Raw genomic sequence first — 25,279 nt, forward strand, 5'->3', positions numbered from 1 at the left:
GACTGTGAGATCATGACCTGAGCCAAAGTTGGACGCCTACTTTAACCTACTGAGCCACCCAGGTGCCCCAGTTTTTTTATTTTTTATTTTTTTAAGTTTGTTTATTTATTTTGAGAAAGAGGGAGAGAGTAGGGGAGGGGCAGAAAGAGAGAGAGAGAGAGAGAGAGAGAGAGAGAGAGAGAGAGAGAGAGAATCCCAGGCAGGTGCTGCTGTAAGCAAAGAGCCCATTTGGGGCTCGAACTCACAAATTGTGAGATCGTGACCTGAGCTGAAATCAAGAGTCGGATGCTTAACTGACTGAGCCACGCAGGTGCCCCTGTGAGCAATTTTTTAATTACCTTTTTTTTTTTTTTTTTAAACTGCTAATGTGTCCTTTAGTTGAGGCTTATTTTTCTTTTCCCCCTTTTGTTCAGTCTGGATTTCCTTTTGGTTAGTTTGAACTCCACATTTCTGTAACATACTTCGATGTAAGTTATTTAAACGTTCTCCAATATTGACCATAGAGGAAGTGTGGCAGAGAACTGAGACGTAGTGGGCATGTCAGTCGGAAGGAAGAACAACTAAACTAAATCTTTATGGTTCCTAAATTATTGAGGCTCATTTTCTCGGTGGCTTTGTAATAAGCCATGTTTTTCCCTCTTGCAATTTTACCATGTGCTTCTGCGTTTAGTTTTTCCTCTGCATATTCATATTATGGCAATCTTTTCAAGATCTCTCTTCCTTTAGCCGAAGTGAGGAAATAGCTGTGAATTCATGAGCAGTGACTGCTTGTTCCAGAATTCCGGCACCATTCTGATGTGCCAGACAGTGGCCGACATGCACAAATAGCAAATGTTAAGAATCTTATTTGTGGAAAGGTTCAGTCTGATCAACATCAAGCTGTACTTTCTGAAATCAGGGAATATTAAATGGTTTGGCAGATTGTGTGCTCTGAAATGGGTGATTAGGCCAATAGTCATGGATGGTTGTACCCTGAGTGGATTAGTTATGCACTCTAGATGTGTATTTGTTCATCTGTTTGGACGGTGTTCTGTCGTTTATTTAGATGGAGAGTTAATTTTAAGAAAGTGAAGACGTGTGTCCTAAAGGCTGAAGTACTTTCGAATTCATATTGATCTTTTTCACTTATCTCTTAAGGCAAACACATTTGTCCCTTAAGGCAGTCAAATAGAAAGCGCGAGAGAGTCCCAAGGGAAATTCCCACGCGGAATGCGCCAAGACCGGTTGGTGGTTGTGGACCTCAAAATGTAGCTCCAGGTTTAGTTTGGCTGACTAGCTCTTTCTTAGCATTGAACTCCTTCTGCATCTTCTATCCGTTTTGAAGAACGCAGCGGAGTCCGCCGTGGGAAGGACACAGGAAGGATGTTCCAGATCTGGGTGGAAGCACGTGCCTGCATGCTGCTGTGGAAAAGGGCTGGTGCCCTGGAGCTGCTCACGGGGAGGTGCAGGGCTGGAGCTTAGTGTTGGAGAGACGGGGAGGCCGAGATAGAGGCCCGGGACGGGGGCGTGGCCAAGAACACAGGACCGTGGCATAGACTTTGGGTTTTAGTTAAAGCGTAGTGGGGAGTTATCGGAGGTCTTTCTTTTTAACTCATAATTTGAAATAATTTTAAAGTTCCAGAAGGGTTGCACGAATGGTACAAAGGACTCCCTTACACCATTTACCCCGTGAGTGTTTTTATGCTTTGCCACATTTGCTTTATCGTGCTATATGAGAGAGAAAGACCGAGAAAGAATGAGGTGGGGGGGTGGGGGTAGGCAGAGAGAGAGAGAGAGAGAGAGAGAGAGAGAGAGAGAGAAGAGGACAGAGGATCTGAAGCAGGCTCTGTGCTGACAGCAGAGAGCCCAGTGTGGGGTTTGAACCTAATGAGCCATGAGATCATGACCTGAGTCAAAGTTGGATGCTTAACCGACTGAGCCACCCAGGTGCCCCTGTCGATACAATTTTTAAAAACATTTGTGAGTAGATTGTATGTATTCAATACTGTGTATTTTCTAAGAACAAGGATATTCTTTTATATAGCCAGAGAACCGTTCTCAACTTGAGAAAATTTAACATCGAGAAATTTATAGTCCATATTCCAGTTTTGTCCTCTCTCTTAATAACGCTCTTTTCTACCTTTTTCCTTTTTATTTTTAGTGTGTAGGATTTAGTTGAGGATCACATGGTCCCCTTAGTTGTCCTCTCTTTTTAGTCTTTTGAAGTCTGGAACCATTTCTCTTCCTCTCTTTGTCTTTTATGACCTTGACATTTTGGAATGCCATAAAAGTGATGCCGTGTCCTTACCAGGATATCACACCTGGAAGCACTGATGTCCATCTTCTCCATCACTGGATAATTTTTTTTTTTTTTTTTTTTTTTTTTTTTTTAAGTAAACTTTACCCCCAGCCCGGGCTCGAAGTCATGACCGTAAGATCAAGAGTCACATGCTCTACTAACTAAGCCAGCGAGGCACCCCTCAGTGGTGATTTAAAAAAAATTTTTTTTAACCTTTATTTATTTTTGAGACAGAGACAGAGCATGAACGGGGGAGGGTCAGAGAGAGGGAGACATAGAATTGGAAACAGGCTCCAGGCTCCGAGCTGTCAGCACAGAGCCCGACGCGGGGCTCGAACTCACGGACCGTGAGATCACGACCTGAGCCGAAGTCGGCCGCTTAACCGACTGAGCCACCCAGGTGCCCCGAGTGGTGATTTTAATTTTGGTTACCCAGTCAAGGTGATGTCTTGTTTCTGTTAATCATTTTCCTCTTGTAACTAATAAGCAATCTCTGGGGAGGACTCTTGGAATCAAGCAGCTATCCTGCTCCTCATTAAGCCCACAGCCTCCCAACTAATTTTCATCGTGATGATTTCAAAGTGGTGATTTCCCTAGCCTACCACTCCTTTCAGATTTGCTAGTGGCAATGGAGAGATGGAAATAGTAGGGATTCCTGGAAATGCACTTAATCTATAGATTCTGAAACCCTGTGTCTATAGATACCGATTTAGAAAGCTTGGATGTCAGCCAGTGTGGGTGCCTAGAATCGACATATTTAACAAAATTTCCTGATGTGGAAGTAGGTTTGTGAATCACTGGCAAATAGCTAAAATAACCAAACAACATCATGGTATTTCAAGGTCACATTAGAAAAAGATACACCTTTCTTTCCTTCCATGTCTTCATCTTTAAAATGGACATCGTCAGCCAGGTGTATTGAGGTAATAAGTGAGATTTGGATTTGAACTTACTTTCTCTGTAATACTCAAGTTATTATGATTATATTGGCACTATATTTTACATGACATCTGTGAATTTTTCTAAAATCAGGGAGAGGTTAGGGGAGCCGGGGTGGCTCAGTTGGCTGAGCATCCAATTGTTTTTGGTTCAGATCATGATCCCAGAGTCATGGGATCGAGCCCCATGTCAGACTCTGTGTTGAGCACATAACCTGCTTGAGATGGTCTCTCTCTCTCCCCCTCCGTCCCTCTCCTTGGCTAGTGCTCTCTCTCTCTCTCTCTCTCCATGAAATGAAATGAAATAAAATAAAAAAAAGAGGGGCGCTTGGGTGGCTCAACTGGTTAAGTGTCCAACTCTTGATTTTGGCTCAGCTCATGATCTCACGGTTTGTGAGATTGAACCCCTTGAACCCCGTGTTGGGCTCTGTGCTGACGGTGGGGAGTCTGCTTGGGATTCTCTCTCTCCCTCTCTTTGTCCTTCCCCATGTGCACACGTGCATGCGTACTTGGCTTACTCAAAATAAACGTTTGAAAAAGAAGTAGTTATTGTTATATGTAATGATGAATCACTAAATTCTACTCCTGAAACTAACATTGCACTGTGCATTAACTAATTAGAATTAAAACTTGAGACACTAAAGGAAAAAATTAAAAAGAGTAGCTATTGTTTTCATTTTTTGTAAATTTTCTTGTTACATTTACATTTTATTAATGAGGTTGTTTAGAATCCTGTAATACTTTAAAAACTTGACCATCTAAATCCTTAGGTTTTTTTTTTTTTTTTTTTTGGTCAAAGTGAGCATTTTGCTTTTGGGGAAGCTGATTATTTCAATAATTGAATATATTATCTAAAGGGATCCCCTGAGATGTAGACGTTTGGTTTTATTTAGCATAAAATAAGCATGACACCATTATTAAATCGTCTGTACTACATAGTCAAGCTGCCGTAAGGGATTGGAACCATTAGAACACATTAAGATACTTTAATTTTGCTGAAGTTACAGAAACTTCAGTACTTGGGGAGTTACCATTTTTGGGCACATCATATATAACCTTTCTTTGGGGGAGGGAGTAAGTAGTATTTTACTTTGTAGTTTTTTTTTTTTTTAAGCGGGAATTTAACAAGCCTGAATTGCAACAATTACTTTAGATATACTGTAATTCACTGGTATTTACCAGGTTTTGGAGGTGAGGGGTTGATCAGGACCTTCTCTGAGAACCCCAGAAAAGTTTTGGTCCCTCCATAGAAAATGTACACACACACACACATGAGTCCTCAAAATTTTGTGTATCATTTCAAAGGGATTGTGAATTCTTGCTTTAATGGATGCATAGACATTTTTATAGAAAAATTATGAAAAAGAATATGGGTAAGAAGGAATTATCAGTGTCAGATCTGACTCTGAGAAAGCCCAGCAGAGTTAGTGATAAGAACTAAGCAAGGGCAGTAACCGGGAAAGCAGAGCCAATAACTTTCCGAGGGCCATCTGGCTCTTTGCAGTTTGATTCTTTCTGCTGTTGAACTGCGTGTTTTGCTTCTGTTTTCATTTCCTCTTTTCTCTCCTTTTTCCCACCCAGGGAAGTCTTTGTTCACAGTTTATTGGTTCTAATCACCTGGGGTTTACACTTGGGATTTAGAATCAGACCTAAAGAATAAGCTACACGTATTGTACAGTCTTCCAGTTAGCAATTGCCACTAGAATATGCTTTTAAATTCTTCTAAACGTGGATGTTTAATTTAAACATTGCTATAGTAATTTGATGATAAATGTCTTTAAGGGCATAAAATGTAATATTTGCCTTATTAGCCTATTTATCTTGTCTCTCTAGTGTTTAATGTAATTTTATTTTTATTTGTACATATTTTTTGCAATCATGGCATGTAACTTAATAATAGAAGTTTTGGAACCCTGAGTATTGGTTGCCCCACAGCCATTACCTTGTACTTAAAAATAGTTCTAAACTTCTGATGTTTGTAGACACCTTTGCATTAATACCCTGCCTCTCAAAATAGGGATCCTGGGGGCACCTGGGTGGCTCAGTTGGTTGAGCGTCCGACTTCAGCTCAGGTCACGATCTCATAGCTTGTGAGTTCGAGCCCTGCTTCAGGCTCTGTGCTGACATCTCAGAGCCTGGAGCCTGCTTCAGATTCTGTCTCCTCTCTGTCTGCCTCTCCCCTGCTGGCTTTGTCTCTCTCTATCTCTCTCTCAAAAATAATAAACCTTAAAAAAAATTTTTTAAAAAGGGATCCTGCAAAAAAAAAAAAAAAGATTTCAAAGAAATCTTATACTCTCCCTGTTTGCATTATGGACCCAAAGAAAATAGTCAAATTCGTCGACATTAGTGACTATGTCAGAATTAAAATACTTTTTGATCTAAAAATCTTCTTCTGGGAGCTATGTGGAAAGGAAAAATACGTTTGTCTTAAAACACAAGACTATAGGATAATTCACAATTACTGTTTAATTTTTCTTTTTTTTTATAGTAGTATGCATTGTGGAATCTTAAATTTCTGTTATGTAATTCTTTATCTTAAAATCTGCAGAGTGGTGTTTTTTTGTTTTTGTTTTTGTTTTTTTTTTTTTTTTGGTAAATCCCTTTTTGGCTTCTACCCAGCACTTTCAAATCAAAATTCAGAGCAGGTAGAGAAATGCTTTTAAAATGCATATTTGATGTAGTAAGTGCTATGCTATGCTTCTGAAAGCGCCAGGGTCACAGCTGCATACATGAAAATGCATGGTGACTGCAGGCATTGTTTCCTCACACAGAAAAGGCAATCTGTGTCTATCGCTGAATTTATGATGTAAATCAAATCATAGCTTTTGTGTATTCAGAGATGGAGCAGAAAGGTTGAGGTGACCCAAAGGTTACAAATAACTTTTGCTTTTTTGATTTGCCTACCACAAGACTAATTTTTTTTACTCCCTCTTTTCTATTAAGATTGATGTATTTATACTTGGGGAGGTGCATCTACTTACATACCTTATTCTGTCATTGCCGCCGCGCTAGTCTAGTGGAACCATGAATTTATCATTCGTTCCTTCCCCCACTCCATTCTGTTAAGATGCGCGTACTGCTCTGTGCTGTTGACAATATTATTAAAGGGTGGGGAGCGCCGAAGTATTAGGTACCAACTCTGCGTGCTTCCTCTGGGCTTTTTTTTCTCTGAACAATGTGGACTTTGAAACCATGTACTAGAGGCACTATGATAAGTTGGTTTTTCAGGATCCGGTGAAAGAGTTTTTAAAAGGTGCTTTGGGGAAAGTGTGTGTGTGTGTGTGTGTGTGTGTGTGTGTGTGTTACATTTACTGTAGCCGTGCCTTGGCACCGAAAGGGAAACCTAACAAGACTAAGACCGATCCAGCGTTCAAGCAACTTTTGCTCTGGTTTAAGATAGAAACCTACCCGCGTGATCATCACAGCAGTACCCCGTTTATGGGGTATTTGGTGTGCTAGGTACTGTGTTAGATGCTTTACTTACAATGGCAGTTAAACATTTATAAATCCTGAGATGGGAAAGTGTCAAAGACTGTACAACAGATGGGTTCATCTGGGGCAGAAACAAAAACCACACAGTGAGGGAGGGAGAGAGAAGAGGCCCTTACAGGCCGGTGAAAGGTGACCAGGTCGCCCGGTTTGTATTGATTTGTAATCTTTAGAAAAACAGTGCTATTCTCTTTTAAGAGGAAGGGAGAATCTATTGGATGTCTCAGGAGTTAGAAAATTCTGACTTAAAAATTTGTACTCCTTCCGGACACAAGCACTTTTCTCTGAAATAAAAAAATCTGGTATGATTTATCTCTTTGAGATTAAAAATGGGAGACCTCTTTTTTGAGGCTTGGATTTTATGAGATGTTGGCCTTAGAGTCCTATAAGCTCGGCCTAGAATTATTAACAGTTGAGAGCCATCCATACCGCTTTCTGCCTTGACAGGGTTTGGTTCTACCTCAAGTCTGGAGCAGTGTGAAGGTTAGGGCTTTAATGGGTGGCTTGAGTTCTCTACCTCTAGCACTGGAAGGTACTCAGTCTGATGTCCTCATTTTCCAAATGAAGAAACTTTGCCCAAAAGAGGTTAATTCTCGTGCCTGAAATCCCACGGTTTGTTGCAGAGCCAGAATGTAAATTTGGAGCTCGACCCTTTTAGTTCATTGCTTTTCCCTTTCCTGTCTCCCCTCCCCTCTCCACTCCTAGTCTTTTCCGAGATAGGATTGTGATGATGATACGGACGCACTGCCTGTATAAATGAAAATGATGACCGTGTCCCTCGTGGGTGTTTGTTCTTCAGACCATTGTCTGCCACTATTCATTTCACAAGTGATCAGTTTGGTTGTATGGTCAACCCATTTATCATTTTGAATCCATTGTTATAGGCAACTTACGCTTTATAACTTGAGTAGCAGGTTTGGGGATCATTGAAATTTTAAGGCATAACCCAGGTCTTGCTTGGTGTTTTTCTGTACCACATTCTCTTTTTGACCGAAAATGCTCCTAATGAAGAGCAGAGGTGACTTGTTTAAGTTGCCGATCCTTCCATTTACCTTGACCTTTCTCAGCCGGATGTACTTGAAGGAAGTGGCATGGCTAACGAGCAGTGAATTGAGAGAAAGAAAGAAAAATCGTGAATAATCCACGAATTTAATAATCCTGGAATGCATCAGGAGTGGAGTGAATTATACTTAGCCTTGTGACATTTTCAATGCCCTAATTATAGTATCTTAAATAGGAAAGTAACTATTTTCTATCCTACTCAAATTAGTGTGTATATTATTTAATACCATTTATGTTGGAACCTAATTCTATATTTTGGAAAGGAATACTTTTCCATTAGCTTTCCAGCAGACATTTTTGAGTTTCTTTCTACTGTATTGTGTTAACTCTTGTGCTCCAATGTTAAAATTTGATCGGTGTATTTCCATAAGAAATCTGAAATTTTGAGTACGATCGATTGATTTTGGTTCAGCGTAAGGAAGGTGAAGGTGGAATCCTAGTCTTTTGCAGTGGCTCTGGGATGGTACCATGGTTTAATTGGTTTTGTGCCTCTGATAGTGCTTGTCATTTTACGTACTGCAGTGCTTCTTAACCAGGGACAGTTGTGCTCCCCAGGGGACATTTGGTAATGTCTGGAGACATTTTTGATTGCCACAACTATATTGAATGCTATTAGCATCCAGTGGGTAGAGTCCAGGAATGCTTTTAAATATCCTTCAGTGCATTGGACAATTCCCCCCCCCCCCCCCCCCCCCCCCCCCCCCCCGCCAAGGAATCATCTGACCTCAAGGAGCAGTAGTGCAAAGAGTGGGAAAACTTCATGCATGGCAGTTGTACCATAATATATATTGAATTGCAAAATGCATTCACTCAATTAAGCATAAAGCTTTATATATTTGTATTCACTTACCAATTTGATGATTCACAAGGGAGAATTTAGCTCTTGGCTTCATTATGCTCAAAGTATTAAAACAAAATTTTGGCAATTATAATTGATTTTAGGTTCATTGTATTCAATGGGAAGAGTATAATATTATAATCAAATGTTAATCACTAGTAAGATTCAATGTTCTTATTTTGGGCTTCCCTTCTTCCTCAAGAGAGCTTCTTGGAATCAATATTGCGTATTATTCTCTGCAATATTTGCACTTGGATCTGACATAATCAATTCTGTAGAAAATTTAATTATCCAGATGTCTAAATCAGTAATTAATCTGGATAATCCCTATTCTACTATATTCTACTTCATCTCATCTTTAGTGTAAAAGTCAGAGATACTAAATAGAATTGCTGAATCCAGCGGCTAGCAAGATAAGCCTTCGGCTTCATGCAAAAAGGCTAGAGTGGTTCCCACAATCCCAGTGAAGTAAAAGTTAAATTTTAGTGGTTGGTCCTATGTGCATCATTTCTGATCCTGCTTTAAAATTACTACCTCTTGGGGTGCCTGGGTGGCTCAGTCGGTGAAGCCTCTGACTTTGGCTCAGGTCGTGATCTCCCGGTCTGTGAGTTCAAGCTCTGCATCAGTCTCTGTGCTGACAGCTTGGAGCCCGGAGCCTGCTTCGGATTCTTTGTCTCCCTCCCTCCCTTCCTCTCTCTCTCTGCCCCTCCCCTGCTCACATTCTGTCTGTCTGTCTGTCTCTCAAAAATAAACATTAAAAAAAAAATTAGAATTACTACCTCTTATATCAATTGACCTGTTTTAATGTGGACAAAACTTAAATAGTAGATAGGAAAAAAAAAGGAGATAAGTTTTTTGTGGGATGAGGAGTCAGAAGGAGGGAGGGATGACGTATAAGCACGTAAGTGCTCTATAATCCCACACGTATGTGGTAATACACAGTGGTGTGGTAACTTGTTGAATCGTCTTCTTAAATAGTCGTCAATACCACCATTAAATGGAGGACTAATGGATGGTCATAGATGATGCTCCTCACTTCAGTATGATGCTTGGCGGGAGAAAAACCCCTACCTAAGATTTGCAGGTTCTCTTCTTTCCTTTGTGTTCATGTTCACGAACGTGACCTACTGAACTCCGACTCTTAGAAGTTCGGCCGATCTGACATTCCTAGGAGACTTTCAGGATTGGTAACATTTGTTCATTAATATCTGCGGCACCTAGAGTAGAAGCAATTCTGGATAGGTTTAAGTGCCAAAGAGTTTGGAATTTGGAAGTAGGATTTTGCTATGATTTCTGAGCGCTGGCAGAAAACGTTGGAGCGATCCCTTAGCAATGGCAGTAATCTGATCAGTCAGAAATAGCCTGTGCTTTAACAAACAGGAGGCTGCCAGCGTGTGAAGTTAGTGCATGATAGATTAGGTGAGGTTGATGAGAAAATAGATGGTGTTATAACATGCAGAAACCGTGTTAACGTGCTTAACATGAGCGTTTTGATGTGACTGGCCTGCCATACTTATCTCTTTAAGAGAGAGAAAAATGAGAACACTTCCTGACTCTTAACCTCCCTCTTCTGTTGTGGTTCCCCCCCCCACCATGTAGTGGTTCTCAGCCCTGGCAACATGTTAGAATTGCTGAAAGAGTTCTTAAAAATTACTAATACGTGTGCTCCATTCCTAGCAACCCCAATATAATTGAGGCTTAGGTATCGGTGTTTTTTATTTTCTATTATTTTTTATAATATATATATGTGTGTATATATTTTATTGTGAGAGAGAGAGCCTGATTGGGAGGGCAGAGAGAGAACCGCAAGCAGGCTCCACACTGTCAGCGCAAAGCCTGATTCGGGGCTCAGACTCCTTAACCCAGGAGATCATGACCTGAGCCGAAGTCAGACACTTGACTGACTGAGCCACCCAGGCGCCCCTTGGTGTTTTTAAAAGAGCTCCACAGATGAATCTAACATGCAGCCAGGGTTGAGAAGCCCTGCTTTCTAGCAGGGCACCACAGTTGTCTGGAGGGCTATTTATGAGGTCAGGGCTGGGGCCTGACAATCCATTTACATTTCTAGTAAGTTCCCAGGTGATGTTGATATTGCTGGTAAGGTGACCACATTTTGAGAATCACCAAGAAGGCGGTCTTAAAAAAAAAAAAAATGTCATATGGGTTTAATTGATGGTTTGATGGTGTCTTAAATATTGCTAGAGATACGTTGTAGTGTTAAAATTTGAGATTAAAGAATATTATGTATAAGATTCCTTTTATATGAAACAAGGGTTGCTTTTTTTGTAATTTCATTAAAATTTTTTTTTGGAGGAAAAAGCTGTATCAATGATAATTAAAAGCTCTGTATAGTACTTCATAGTTTAAAAAGCTAATGAATTTACTATTTCTAATAGAGTTTTTGAACATTTAAAATAGCCTGTTTGTGGGTTTTCTTTTTAACCTCATTACTTAAGAATCCTTCAGATTTCAGATCTTACATTTTATTTCTTAAAATTTTCTTAAAGTTTATTTATTTTGAGAGAGCAGGAAAGCTGCGGGGAGAGAGAGGGAATTCCAAAGTAGGGCTTGAACTCATGAACTGCAACATCATGACCTAAGCTGAAATCAAGGGTCAGACGCTTAACTGACTGAGCCACCCAGGTGCTGCAGATCTTATGTTTTAGAGTCTCTTTAGATATCTTAAAAAAAAAAAAAAAATTGTTTTTAATGTTTATTTGTTTTTGTGAGAGAGACAGTGTAAGCAGGGGAGGGACAGAGAGAGAGGGAGACACAGAATCTGAAGCAGGCTCCGGGCTCCGAGCTGTCAGCACAGAGCCTTCTGCAGGGCTCGACTCACTAAGTGTGAGTTCATGACCTGAGCCGAAGTTGGACGCTTAACTGACTGAGCCACCCAGGTGCCCCAGTCTCTTTAGGTATCTTAATGGATATAGCTCAAACCAAAAATACTCATTCTTGTTCAATAGAAATTTTAAGAATTTTCAGTTTGGATTGTTGGCTTTGAGATGGGAGAAATGTTTTCTTTTTACTTAGCTTAAATATGCTGGAGGGATGGAGCCATACACTGAGAAGAATGGGGACGAGCGGGAACTGAGAGGGAGATAGTGCTTACAAGTTGGGGCAGCGTTAGAGGAAAGGGAACCTTCCAGGTTTGGAAACAGGAGGAGAAGGTGGCCTGGGACTTCGAGGAATGAAGGAAGCAAGGGGATGGATATTCAAGAGCTTGCCCAGAGTTCATGTATGGCAGAGTTAATTTTCAAATCTTGGGTCCCTAAGACTCCAGAGTGGATTCTCTTTTCTGCAAAACAGATAAAGGAAAAAAAAAAATGTTCTAATGACCCAGCTCTGCAGCTAATGATCATTTTGTGACAATTAGGAATCCTGGAAAAAAGTTTCTAGAGGGTATTGGCTTTTTGTTGCATTATATTTGAATACTGCGAATTTGTAGTCCTAAAAACGACAGCTTTCCAATGTGACTTTCTGTGCTTTTCAGAAATCGTCCTCAGCCTTTGATCACTGTGCTTGAACATAGACCTGATTGCTGGCCAGTACTTTTGCAGCAGCTGACGGCTTTTTTCCAGCGATGTCCTGAAAGGTAACGTAAAATAAAATAAATGAGGAAGATGGAATGGCATATGCTCATTGTAGAGCTTTTTGTGTGTTTGTTTTTAAAGCTGCTTTATGTTGTTTTCTCTTAAAGAGATGTCTTAGAGTATAGTTTTCCATTTTCTTTTTAAGAGTAAGAGAAAAAAATGTAGATTTAATTGATAGTTGAAATATTGAATGTAAGAAAAGATATTATTAACAAAGTTAATAAGCATTGGTTAGGTAGGAAAGTTGATTAGAAGTATTTGGTAAATGACTATACACAATGCATACAAAAGATAGATTTTTTTTTTCCCCCCCTGGAAATTGGCTAGTGAGTTCTTTCTCCATTAGAAACCTACCAATCTGGGGGCGCCTGGGTGGCTTAGCTGGTTAAGCATCCATCTTCGGCTCAGGTGATGATCTCATGGTTCGTGGGTTCGAGCCCCACACCAGGCTCGGTGCTGACAGCTTGGAGCTTGGAGCCTGCTTCGGAGTCTGTGTCTCTCTTTCCCTCTGCCCTCCCCGGCTCACACTCCATCTCTCTCTCTAAAAAACAAACAGACAAAAGAAAAAAGAAAAAAAACAAAAAGGAAGAAGCCTGCCAATTGGGATCAAGTAAACACAGGAGGTTAGTTTAGCTTCACCAGGGCATTCTAATGGTCCTCAGAACCACCCCCCTTTCTTCCATCCATACTGTACTGGCTTATATTATCATCTCATTTGGTTATTGTTGATAATGCTGCTATAAACATTGGGGTGCATGTACCCCTTTGAATCCATATTTTTGTATCCTTTGGATAAATACCTAATAACTGCCATTGCTGGATTGTAGGGTAGTTCTATCTTTCACTTCTTGAGGAGGCTCCATGCTGCTTTCCAGAGTGGCTGCACCAGTTTGCATTCCCACCAACAGTGCAAAAGAGATCCTCTTTCTCCGCATCCTCACCAACATCTGTGGTTGCCTGGGTTGTTGATGTTAGCCATTCTGACGGGTGCGAGGTGGTATCTCATTGTGGTTTTGATTTGTATTTCCCTGATGATGATGAGTGATGTTGAGTATCTTTTCATGATCAACACATTTTTAAAATGAAATTTCTTGCTGTTATTAAATAGATTAGGATATTTTATAAAAGATATTCCTGATGTGCCAAGTTTATTATTAAGCTTGGTTTTAGGGTAATCCTTAAGAATACATTTCCAGGGTGCCTGGGTGGCTCAGTTGGTTAAGTTTCAGACTCTTGGTTTCAGCCCAGGTCTTAATCTCATGGTTTGTGAGATTGAGCCCTGTGTTGGGCTGTGGGCAGGATTACTGACACTATCTCTCTCCCTCTCTCTCTGCCCCTCACCCACTCGTGCTCCCTTGCAAAATAAATAAACTTAAAAAAAAAAAAAGAAAACATTTCTAAATCTTTGGTCAACATGTAATTAATTACCTTTTGGTTATTTTCATTTCAAAGGAATATTATACTGGGATTTGGAAATAGTTATTTTAATGAAATTTGTCCAGATATTCATAAGGTAAAAAAAGATTATTAATTAACTTTGGTTTATTCACTGATAAGCTTCTTTTCATTTAAATTCTCAGATCTTAGATTATGCCATCTAGAGCCTTTAGGAAGTTCTAAATTCAGTTTTTTTGCCACGAATAATTTCAGTTGTCTCCTTTCTGCTTATACACTATGGGATTTTTCTCTGCAGGAGGAAATTGATAATTCTGGTTGCATTTTTCAACAGTCTATTAGTTTCCTGAGATTTAATTTTAGAGCAAGTTAACTTAGTCACTTAGTACTTAGTAACTTTAGTTGTTGTTTGGAAGGTAATGAAGGAATGTTGGTGATTAATTTACTGAGAAAATCTAGTGATTCACAACTATGGGAAGAAGGCAAAATGTTGTGAAGGCAGCTTGTATTCTAGCTCTTTCTGTCTTAGGAATTGTTGACTGTCTGAGTTCATTTTTAATAGTATGTAGATGTCCTAAAATGACACTATATCTTCATGCTAGATTTTTGTGGGGCATTATTTTATTTTTTATTTTTTATTTTTTTACATGTATTTATTTTTGAGAGACAGAGCATGAGTGGGGGATGGGCAGAGAGAGGGAGGGAGACACAGAATCTGAAGTAGGCTCCAGGCTCCGAGCTGTCAGCACAGAGCCCGATGTGGGGCTCGAACCCACCAACTGTGAGATCGTGACCTGAGCCGAAGTCAGACAACTGACTGAGCCACCCAGGCACCCCGGGCCATTATTTTCTAAATAAATTCTGCCTTCATTTATAGAAAGCCTGTGTGGTAAGACTTCACCTTCAGGGAACTGAGAATTGGATAAATCGTCAACAGTGTCATAGTCTTTAGGCCTGGATACTTTAAGGTTATCTAGTCTTACGTATAATTTCTCAGATGAAGGAATGAGAAATTCCTTCACATTACTTGCTGAAGGTCAGATGGTTGGTTAGAGATTGAGATGGGCCTAAAGCCTCAGGTTTTTGACTTTCATTCCAAGTTTTTTTCCCACTACTTCTCCCGCTGAACATAAATAGAAAAGACTTGTGTGTAGATACAGGCACAGTTAGCTCCATTTGTAAACATTTTCTGTTTAAATTTTAGAGGGGAGAGAGAGAGCAGTGGAGAGGGAAGTGGGCGAGGGAGAGACCATCTTTTTATTTATTATTTTAACATTTATTTATCTTTGAGAAACAGAGATAGAGCATGAGCAGGGGGAGGGGGCGAGAGAGAGAGGCGGGGAAACACAGACTCCGAAGCAGGCTCTGGGCTCTGAGCTGTTTGCAGACCCCAACGCGGGGCTCGAACTCGTGAACTGCGAGACCATAACCTGAGCCGAAGTTGGATGCTCAACCGACTGAGCCACCCAGGCGCCCTGAGGGACAGAGAATCTTAAGCAGTTTCCATGTTCGGCTGGGAGCCTGACTATGAAGCTCGATCCCACGACCCTGAAATCGTGACCTGAGCTGAAACAAGAGTCAGACACTCAGCTGATTGAGCCACCCATTTGAGTGGGAAGAGCTTAAGAGGCAGAACTTGGCAAATTACCGTAATAATTTCTTATGTGTAATATGAAACGTGAAAATGCAATTACGATATCGGATGCCTACTGATTGTAAACCTATGACTTAGAGTAAGTGAATCGATTAATTTAGTGATCGCTTTGGAGGCCTAGTATGTAGTCATTGGTGATACAGCAGTAAACAGAAATCCGTGCTGTCCTTTGGCTTACAGTCTGCCAGGGGATAGAGATGTTAAGTAAATAATGACAAATGAAGTCCTTGTCCTGTTGAAGCACGAAATGGGGATCTGCCCTGGCTAGGTGTGACTCCGGGAGTCATTTGAAAGGAGGGAGCTGGAAAATGATAGGAATTAGCAGAAGAAGGAACACGGAAGGAAGAAAGAGGAGAACGTGAGAGGGAACGGCACGTGAGAAGAAAGCTTAGATAACTTGATTGACACCTGAAAGACACTTAGTGTGGCTCAGTGGAGAGTGGAGAGGTGGGGGGGGGGTGGCAAGAAATGAGGCTGGAAAGACCAGCAGAGGCTAAATTATGGAGGGCTTGCAAATTGGTCTAAATACTTTCTCTTAAGTGGGGGCACACTCTTTTAAGCTGGTTACTAACCTGAGCAAATTTTTATATGTGGAAGGTGCTTCTGGCATTTTAGTGACTTTGGATGTGGAGTTACTGGGATATATAGAAATCTAAATAGATAAGAAAAAATTTGTAAAGCCTTCCTCCTCTTTTCTTTCTTTTTCTTTTTTCTTTCTTCGTCTTCTTTCTTGTTCTTCTTTCTTGTTCTTCTTTCTTGTTCTTCTTTCTTGTTCTTCTTTCTTGTTCTTCTTTCTTGTTCTTCTTTCTTGTTCTTCTTTCTTGTTCTTCTTTCTTGTTCTTTCTTCTTTCTTCTTCTTTCTTCTTCTTTCTTCTTCTTTCTTCTTCTTTCTTCTTCTTTCTTCTTCTTTCTTCTTTAAGAGAGAAAGAGAGAGCGAGCATGAGTCGGAGAGCAGGGCAGAGGGAGGTAGGGAGAGAATCTTAAGCAGGTTCCATTCCCATTGTGGAGCCTGATGTGGGGCTCGATCCCACAACCCTGGGATCATGACCTGAGCCGAAATCAGGAGTTGGACCCTCAACCGATTGAACCGCCAAGTGCCCCAAGGCTTCTTCCTTTGAGTGGGAAGAGCTTAAGAGGCAGGACTTGGAAAATTACTTTACTTCTTTCTGCTTTGTTTCTGCCTCTGCGTCATGGCATAATTTCATAGCGTTTTGGTGAAGAAGAAATGAGTTGAAAGGCATAAAGTGCAGTAACTTGCACCGCGTGTGTTAACAATTGGACAAGTAAATGTTAACCGTTGTTATAATCTTGGGATGTCTGTATGGTTTTGTGTTACATATGACTTCACCGGTAGAGTTTTTCCAAAAATGCATGCCTGTGTCATATTCCTGGAGAGTGGATCCTGATGTCTGTAATTCCAAAAAGGTTCTCAGGTTGCTCTTCATCAAAGACTGGTCCTGCAGATGTAGATGCTATTCTAGTGTGCAAGTAGAGATCCTTTCAGTGCTGGGTATCAGGCTTATGGTCTCCAGGTGTTGTCACGAAATGACACGAAGAACTGCTTGGCACGGATCCAGGTAGGTCACAGTGCAATGGTGGAATCACGAGAAAAAGTTACACTTGATGGTATCGTAGCTTTTCGTGAACTATAAATTGATGTTTGACGATTATGGCTTGGTACTTAGTTTAACTTGGTGACTGGCTGATGCGTTACATGGCTTGCAGGTCAGAAGTCTCATGCATCCAAATAATGGCACCATTTCTGTGGTATCTGTATTGTGAACCATCTCAGTTAGAAGAATATGCTAAACTCCGACTAACCCTGCTGAAAGTCTTACTTCAGCCCCGGGTTCCTGGTGACACAGAACAGCCATCAACATTGGAACAACAGATACTTCAACTGTGCTGTGACATGGTTCCATGTCTGCAGGTAAGGCCTTCTTGTCCTCCTTTACTTACACAACGTCAGCATCAGCAAGTGTTGTTGGTCATTGTCATCATACATGAAGTAAGAACCCATGTGATCTGCAAACTCAAATACAAGCTCCGCTCTAGAAACGCTTGCAGGCTTTTGGAGACGATGAAGGGACCAACTCTAGATTTAACATTAATACATATGTTAACTAGCTTCACAGAAATATAAATCGGGATGCCTGGGCGGCTCAGTTGGTTAAGTGCCCAACTTCAGCTCAGGTCGTGACCTCGCAGTTTGTGAGTTCGAGCTTTGCATCAGGCTCGCTGCTGTGCTCTCTCTTTGCCTCTCTTCTGTTCACGTGCATGCATGTTCTCTCTCTTTCACTCTCTCTCTTTTGCGCTCTCTCTCTCTCTTTTGCGCTCTCTCTCTCTCTTTTGCGCTCTCTCTCTCTCTTTCGCGCTCTCTCTTTCGCGCTCTCGCTCTCGCGCTCTCGCTCTCGCGCTCTCGCTCTCGCGCTCTCTCTCGCTCGCTCTCGCTCGCTCGCTCTCGCTCGCTCGCTCTCTCTCGCTCGCTCTCTCTCGCTCTCGCTCGCTCTCTCTCGCTCTCTCTCGCTCTCGCTCTCTCTCGCTCGCTCTCTCTCGCTCTCGCTCTCGCTCGCTCGCTCTCTCTCTCTCTCGCTCTCTCTCTCTCTCGCTCTCTCTCTCTCTCGCTCTCGCTCTCTCTCGCTCTCGCTCTCTCTTGCTCTCTTTCGCTCTCGCTCTCTCTTGCTCTCTCTCTTTCGCTCTCTCTCTTTCGCTCTCTCTCTCTTTCTCTGTCTCTCTCTGTCTCTCTCTCAAAAATAAGCATTAAAAATAAAGTTTAGGGGCTCCTGGGTGCCTCATACTGTTAAGTGTCTGACTTTGGCTCAGGTCACGATCTCACGGTTCATGAGTTCAAGCCCCGTGTTGGGCTCTGTGCTATAGCTCAGAGCCAGGAGCCTGCTTCGGATTCTGTGTTTTCCTCTCTCTCTCTGCCCCTTCCATGCTCGTACTGCCCCCCCCCCCTCAAAAATAAATAAACATGAAAATAAATAAAATCAAGTAAAAAAAGATATACATCAACATAATCCATTTTAGGATTAGTAAGAATGAACACTTTTTGTTGTTTAAGAAAGACTTCCCAGGGGAAAAGAGTTTTGAGTTGAGTTTCTCCTTGTGCTAGACACTAAAAAAGTTACAAGGAAAAAAAAAAAAGACCTCTGTACAAGTTAGAAAAAGGTTTGTCTTGGGGAAGATACAGCCTTGAGGATGCAGGGCTTGACCAGCTGAGTGCTGGCTAGATTCCAGTTTCCACGCGTCTCCCTACGACATACACGGTGACCCTGATGCTTCTTGCTGTGCTCGTGAGAAGCCCACAGTCTAGTAAGGGAGTTAAGACAAGTATACATATTCTCTTATTTCGAAGTAGATGGATAAAAGATGTCTAGGGGCGCCTGGGTGGCTCAGTCGGTTAGGTGTCCGACTTTGGCTCAGGTCATGATCTCACGGTTCGTGAGTTCGAGCCCCGCGTCAGGTTCTGAGCTGATAGCTCGGAGCCTGGAGCCTGCTTCGGATTCTGTGTCTCCCTCTCTCTCTGCCCCTCCCCCACTCATGCTCTGTCTCTCTCCATCTCTCAAAAACTGAATAAAAAAAAGTTAAAAAAAAAAAAAATTAAAAAAAAAAGATGTCTAACAGGTATGGATCCAATGCCTAGGAAGTTCAAGGGAGAAATATGAGCTAATGTCTCCGTAACTGCAGATTGGAAAATTTTTTTAATTCTTAAAAATTTTTAATTTTTTTCTTTTTTTGAGAGCGAGCAAGCAGGAGCAGGAGAGGGGCAGAGGGAGAGGAAGAGAGGATCTTGGAAAAAAACATTAAAAAACCATTTTTGGTTAATGTTTATTTTTATTTTCGAGAGAAAGGCAGAGCATGAGCAGAGGAGGACCAGTGACAGAGGGAGACCCAGAATCCGAAGCAGGCTCCAGGCTCTGCGCTGTCAGCACAGAGCCTGACAGGGAGCTCGAACTCGTGACCCGTGAGATCATGACCTGACCCAAAGTCAGATGCTGAACCTCCTCAGCCACCCAGGCGCCCTGAGAAAGGGAGAATCTTCAGCAGCCTCCATACTCAGTGAAGAGCGAGATGTGGGGCTTGATCTCACAACCATGAAATCATGACCTGAGCTGAAGAAATGAGATGCTAAGCCAGATGCTTAACTGACTGAGCCACCCAGGCGCCCCTATAACCACAGATCAAAAAAAAAAAAAAAAAAAAAAAAACCAGTTGCCCGTGTGTTGAGATATTAGTGTTGTGAGTTAATTTGTCAGGCCATCCCACGTTATCATGGAGGTTTGTCTTTTGCCTAGACTCTGAGCCCCATGTTGCTTAGCTGATGGAGGGAATCTGTGAATATTTTTCAGAGCGATCACTTGAGGTCACAGATGACCGGTTTTAAGTTTGTGCTCCCAAAGAGTGACTCGAGTGAATCTTTCCTTTGCGACTCATAAATAGGCTTTCCTGTAATCAAGGCCGAGAAACGTTAATTAAAATGAATTCTCCTGTGGCTTTTTCCAAAGCTTTTGTTTTGTGTGGGCAATAAAGCAGTGTGCAGGCAGAACATCTTGAACTGGGGCGCACTTTGCCACCGCATGCTTGCCTGAAACTGTTCGGGGTTCTTTGATGAATGTTTGCATTCATCCTTACGAACCGATTATTGACAAGCCTAAATAACTTCTAGCAGTGAGCTCTGTGGAACCTTTCTGGCAGTCTGTGGCTTGTTTAATAGAGTCATGACAGGTGAACAAAAAAGGGATACATCATTTTGAACTAATGGAGCTAGCGACATAAATACATTTAATCATGTTACAAATCGGCTTTATTAGAATATGAAGAATCTCCACATCTGGAGGGATCTTAGTGGCGATGTCATGCGTTTTCCCACTGAGGCATTTTCCCAGGTGTTTCTTCAGTTCTCTGAGATAACCATCCCATGACTAATGAAATATTTTAGTGATCGGAAGCATGCGATTTTGCAAGGCAACCTTTTTCTTCAAGTACTTCTAATTGACCTGCATTTTCCTAAGATTTTACCCATTAGTCTCCCTTCTTCGTAGAACAGAACAACGTAGGCTTTAAAAAGAGCCCATCTACATCCTGTTTTATGTTTATTTCTCTTTTCTTTCCCTTTCTTCCTTTCCATCCTCCCCTCCTTTCTTTCCTTCATCACTTTCTTTACCAATGTTTCCAGACTTTTCCCTGTCCGTTGCCAGGAATTCTTTAGCTTATCATGGCTCAGAATGTATCATTATGAAATGTTCTTTTTAGAGCTGAATATACTCCTGTACTTGTGGTGTGACCCATACTGTGCACTTGAGTAGTATCTCGTTAATTAAAAGAAAAATTATTTTAGAGAAAGCCATGCCACTGATGGCTGAAATCATAGTCAAGGAAATCCTGTTTTCTTTTTACACCAGTTGTTCTTCTTCCATGTTGTATTTGTGGAATTGTATTTTTTTTTTTTTTTTTTTGGATTTACCTGCCTTAAACATCACTTTTGACTTTGTCCAAGACTTGGATTCATTCCTTTTAATTGTGACTCTTGTCATCGCACATGTTGTCTATTGTACATGACCTATTGCTACATCAAGAAAGAACATTACTTCATAAATATTGTTACAAATTTTGGTGATATTACAGGTTAGAGAGCCTTTGATGCTAACTTGCTGAGGTTGTCCCCCAATTTTTTTATTATGGAAAATTTCAAGTATGCACAAAAAAATACACTCAAGGAAATACATTGTCCAATAAACTTGAGGCTTTGTTTTAAATCCATTTTCTTGGTGGCCTTTTTCCTTTCTCATTGTATATTTGCAAAAGAGCAAAATAATTTAGCTGTTGGACTGTTCACATTTATTTTTTATAACTTAGTATTTTCTATCTCCCTTGATCTTTTAATATCTTTTTTTTTTTCTTTTGTTTGCTAGCCATTGATTTTTCTCTTGGTATAACTTAAAGTCATTTTGGGTTATTATGGTGGTAACAACTGGTGAAAGGTACAGCTGGTCAGCTGTAGGCTTTCCTCTTGATGAATTTAACAGACATGAGGCTTCGGATTGAAGCAGATGGTTCATTGTTTGGAATCTCTGGGAAATGCCAATGTGTCTGTGAGTAGGACCATATCCTTAATACCAACTCCAGAATTTTGATCGGAACAGCTGGGTTTGAATTGAATTGGGATTTTCAAGAACACCCAAGTCCTTCCTATCTAATACATTAGCCTGTTGAGTAGACATCCTACCCTTTGAATATGGTCTTCCATTGCATCTGCCAAGTGTGGAAATGATGCCCTCAGTTAAGGTTGTCTGAGCAAATAACCTCCAGGTGAAGGGCTTAGTAGTACATAGACTAACATGCCAACCCATTTCTTCCAGGTAACTATGTTGGAATTGTAGAAAGGAGAGTTCATTTGGAGCACTCAAAACCAGCTTTAATTAATTTCCTTCAACATGTTGGCAGTGTCATGTAATTTGTCTTTAAAAAAAAAAAAAAAAATCTGCACTCAGAGAAGTAAGGAAAAGAAAAGAAAAGAAGTTGGACCAGCCAGCAGCAATGAAAACAGTAGCAAATTGTATTTTGGCTAGTGACAGAAAAAGGCGGAGTTGATCCATGGTTTAATCCTCTTTGAGTTTTGTACATTTCTTCATTTCTTGGAAGTCTTCATACATTTGGAGAAAAATATTGTTAAAGCTTCCTGTGTAGTTTACAATTACCCTTTGGTTTTGTATATTGTTTTAATATCATACAATTAATTTGTTTTTTAAACAGGTAAAAGATTTGGTCCAGACAACAGAAGTGATGACGTTTATTGAAGAAGTATATTTAAGCCTTCTGCGTCATCCCGTTTTCTGGAAAATTCAGCTTAGCCAGCTGACCCTTCAGCTCTTGTGTGTCTGTGAAGTCAGCTTAAAGATAACTGGGGAATGCTCCTCGTTAATTCACCTTTTAGAGCACAGCGTTGAACTTCTGAAGGAGGTAAGGATAGTACGAAATTTTAATATCCCTGTTGTCACTTAAGTGGGCCTTTCAAAGCAGGGTGAGTGTATTCTTTTACTTCATTGCATGTCAAAGGTGTTTTGATCAAATACCATTAGATCATACTATTAATGTGCTACTGCTGTCGTCTGTTATAAAAACGAGTCACTAAATTTGGAGCACCAGTTAAGGGTCTACCCCTGTAGCATTTTGTTTTTCATTTATTCACGTACAACGCAAGTACTGAACACCTATTATATGCTCGACCCTGTAGAATACATACAAGAGAAGGTACAGTCTGTGACCCCAAGAGACTTACAAACGTGCAAATAAATAACGCAAATAAATGGAGGACAGTAAATTAAATGCTTTTCTGGGAGGATCTGGAAAGTGCAGCGGGAGTACAAATTAAGGGAAGCAGGGCCTTGAGTTCAGATTTGAGGAAGTCTGAAGAGGGGTTTGCCTGATACAAACCAGGTGTTGGGGAGGCATTCCAGCTGTGGAACAGCATGTGCCCAAACACAGAAACATGAGCAAGCTGGGCAGGCGTGACCTTTTCAGAAAACAAGGTGTCAACGAGGTACTGTTGACCGATCAAGATGTAGGAGAGGAGGCTGGGCCTACCACGAAAGGTCTTCTGTGCCACACGAATGAATTTACACTTTATCTTCTAAGCGAGGCGTGCTATTGCAACCTTTCTGCATGGAGGTGCCCTCCTGTTTTCGGGTGTGGAAGATCATTGTGGTGGGAGAGTGGAGGAGGTTTTTAGAGCAGGGCAACACTACTGGGGCAGGCAGTGAGGAGCCACGTCTTAGACCGTTGGGGTGGCTGTAACAAACTACCACGGGATGGGTGGCTTGAACGACACAAATTCGTTGTTCACGCTTCTGGAGACCAGGAAGTCCCAGGCCAGGGTGCTGGCTGACTGGATTCTGGTGAGGAATCTCTTCCTGGCGTGTAGATAGCTGCCTCCTTGCTGCGTTCTCACAGGGTGGGGAGAGAGCAAGAGTGAGCCATTCCTTCTTGTTAAAAGAACACTATTCTTCCTGGATGAGGGCCCCACCCTTATGACCCCATTTAACTTTAATTCTGCACTCCAAATGTAGTCACATTTGTAGTTAGGACTTCAACATATTTATTTGTGTGGCGGAGGCATGTTTCTGTCCATAGCAAGGGGCTGATTAGGAGATGAGAGTAGGAAAGAGTAGAAGATGGAGAGCAAGAGAGTAGGAAAAGAGAGATGTGGGAGACGAAGTCAGTAGGGCTTTGTGACTGATTAGATGGCAAAGGAGAAGTTCCTTGACAAGAGTCTCAGTTTTCGCTTTTGGGCAACTGGATGGTGCCATTCACTTGGAATGGCAGCAGATGTTGGAGGGAAGATGACAAATCTTGGTTTTAGGGAGACTTGGTGTGAGGTATATATGAATCATAGATAGTTGGGTATGTGGTTTTGAAATTCAGGATAGAAGCTTAAGCGAAAGGTGTAGCTTTGTAGACCTCTACTTCGGGGTGGGAGTTTTAGTCATGGGATTGCATTGCGTGGGTGTTCATGGAACTCCAGGGGCTAGAGTGTACTGAAAATGGGGAGAGAGGATGGCTAGAAGGATTACATGTTAAACAGAAGAGACTGAGGACGTGAAAATCAAGGGAAGGAATATCTCCTATTTAGAAAAGGTGAATGGCCAGCATTGTCATGCTAAGAGTATTTAAAATAAGGTATGGAAAGTACTGTTAGGATGCAGTGAGTAGAAGTTTATTGTTTGCATTAGAGGAAGCAGTTTGGAGTGATGGAACCAAATTAGAATAAAGGAGTAAGTGATAGGTAGGAAACAGAAAGGGGATGTAGATTTTAGAGGGAAGTGGGAGCCAAGGAAGGCAAATTTGTCAATTTGTCAACGATGTGTTTGTGTTATATAATATATATTGATATGTGTAATAGTAATATGTGGTATATATTCTATAGTAATAGAATATCTCTATTTTCTAAAGATCAATATTTTATCTCTATTACATAAAATCTGTTATCTCTACTGTATGTTGTATGTAACAGGATAATCATTATAGATCAAAGCCCTATTTAGATGTATAAATATATATAACCATACCTATTAGATATATAACATCTGCTGTTTATGACATAATATTTCTAGATAAGATATAGAAAATATGTAAAAACACAGTTCTTCTTACATTTTGGATGTTAATCCCTCATCAGAAAGATCATTAGCGAATGATCTCCCGTCCCGTAGATTGCTTTTTCATTTTGTCAATGATTTCCTTTCCTTTGCTGTGCAAAGGCTTTTTATTTTGATGCAGTCTCATCGGTTTTTTGCTTTTGTTGTCCTTGCCTCAGGAAACACCCAAAACAATACTGCTAAGACCAACTTCTGATTGCTTACTGCCTATGTTTTCTTCCAGGAATTTTATAATTTTAAGTGTTATAGTAAGGCTTGAATCCATTTTTAGTTTTTTAGTGTATGATGTAAGACAGTGGTCCAGTTTCATTCTTTTGCAGGTAGCTGTGTAGTTTTTCCCAGCACCATTGGAGAGACTGTCCTTTCCCCATTGTATATTCTTGCCTTTTTTGTCGAAGATTAATCATCCATAGGAGTGTCGGTTTATTTCCAGGCTCCCTGTTCTGTTCCATTGATCTGTGTGTCTGTTTTTGTGTAAGTACCATACTGTTTTGATTACTGTAAACTTGCAGTATAATTTGGAACCTGGGAGTGTGATACCTCCAGCTTTGTTGTTCTTTTGCGACATTGCCTTAGCTGTTTGAGGTCCTTCTGTGGTTCCACACAAATTTTAGGATTATTTGTTCTAGTTTGGTGAAAAATTCTATTGGTATTTTGATAGGAATTGTTTTGAATCTTTAGATTGTTTTGGGAAGTATGGACGTTGTAACGATAATTCTTCTAGCCCATGAACATGGAATGAATATCTTTCCATTTATTTTCATCTTCTTCATTTTCTTTCATCAGTCCCTTATTGTTGTCAGAGTACAGGTCTTTTACTTCCTTGGTTAAATTTATTCCTGTGTATTTTTTTCTTTTTTGATAACAGTTGTAT

At 40.8% G+C, this 25,279-nt stretch overlaps 1 protein-coding gene across 3 annotated transcripts in view; it reads left to right on the forward strand.

The window, feature by feature from the left end:
• The window catches only part of FOCAD (focadhesin), a 319,129-nt gene that overhangs the window by 61,686 nt on the left and 232,164 nt on the right, over nt 1-25,279 (forward strand). For all 3 annotated transcript variants that reach the window (XM_042965277.1, XM_042965278.1, XM_042965279.1), the window contains exons 6-8: nt 12,099-12,200; nt 16,973-17,177; nt 22,004-22,210. In XM_042965277.1, the coding sequence (XP_042821211.1) occupies nt 12,099-12,200; nt 16,973-17,177; nt 22,004-22,210 (514 nt within the window). The remainder of the gene's footprint in view (nt 1-12,098; nt 12,201-16,972; nt 17,178-22,003; nt 22,211-25,279) is intronic.

This window comes from Panthera tigris, chromosome D4 (genome assembly GCF_018350195.1).
Source record: "Panthera tigris isolate Pti1 chromosome D4, P.tigris_Pti1_mat1.1, whole genome shotgun sequence".
Classification (NCBI taxonomy): Eukaryota; Metazoa; Chordata; class Mammalia; order Carnivora; family Felidae; genus Panthera; species Panthera tigris.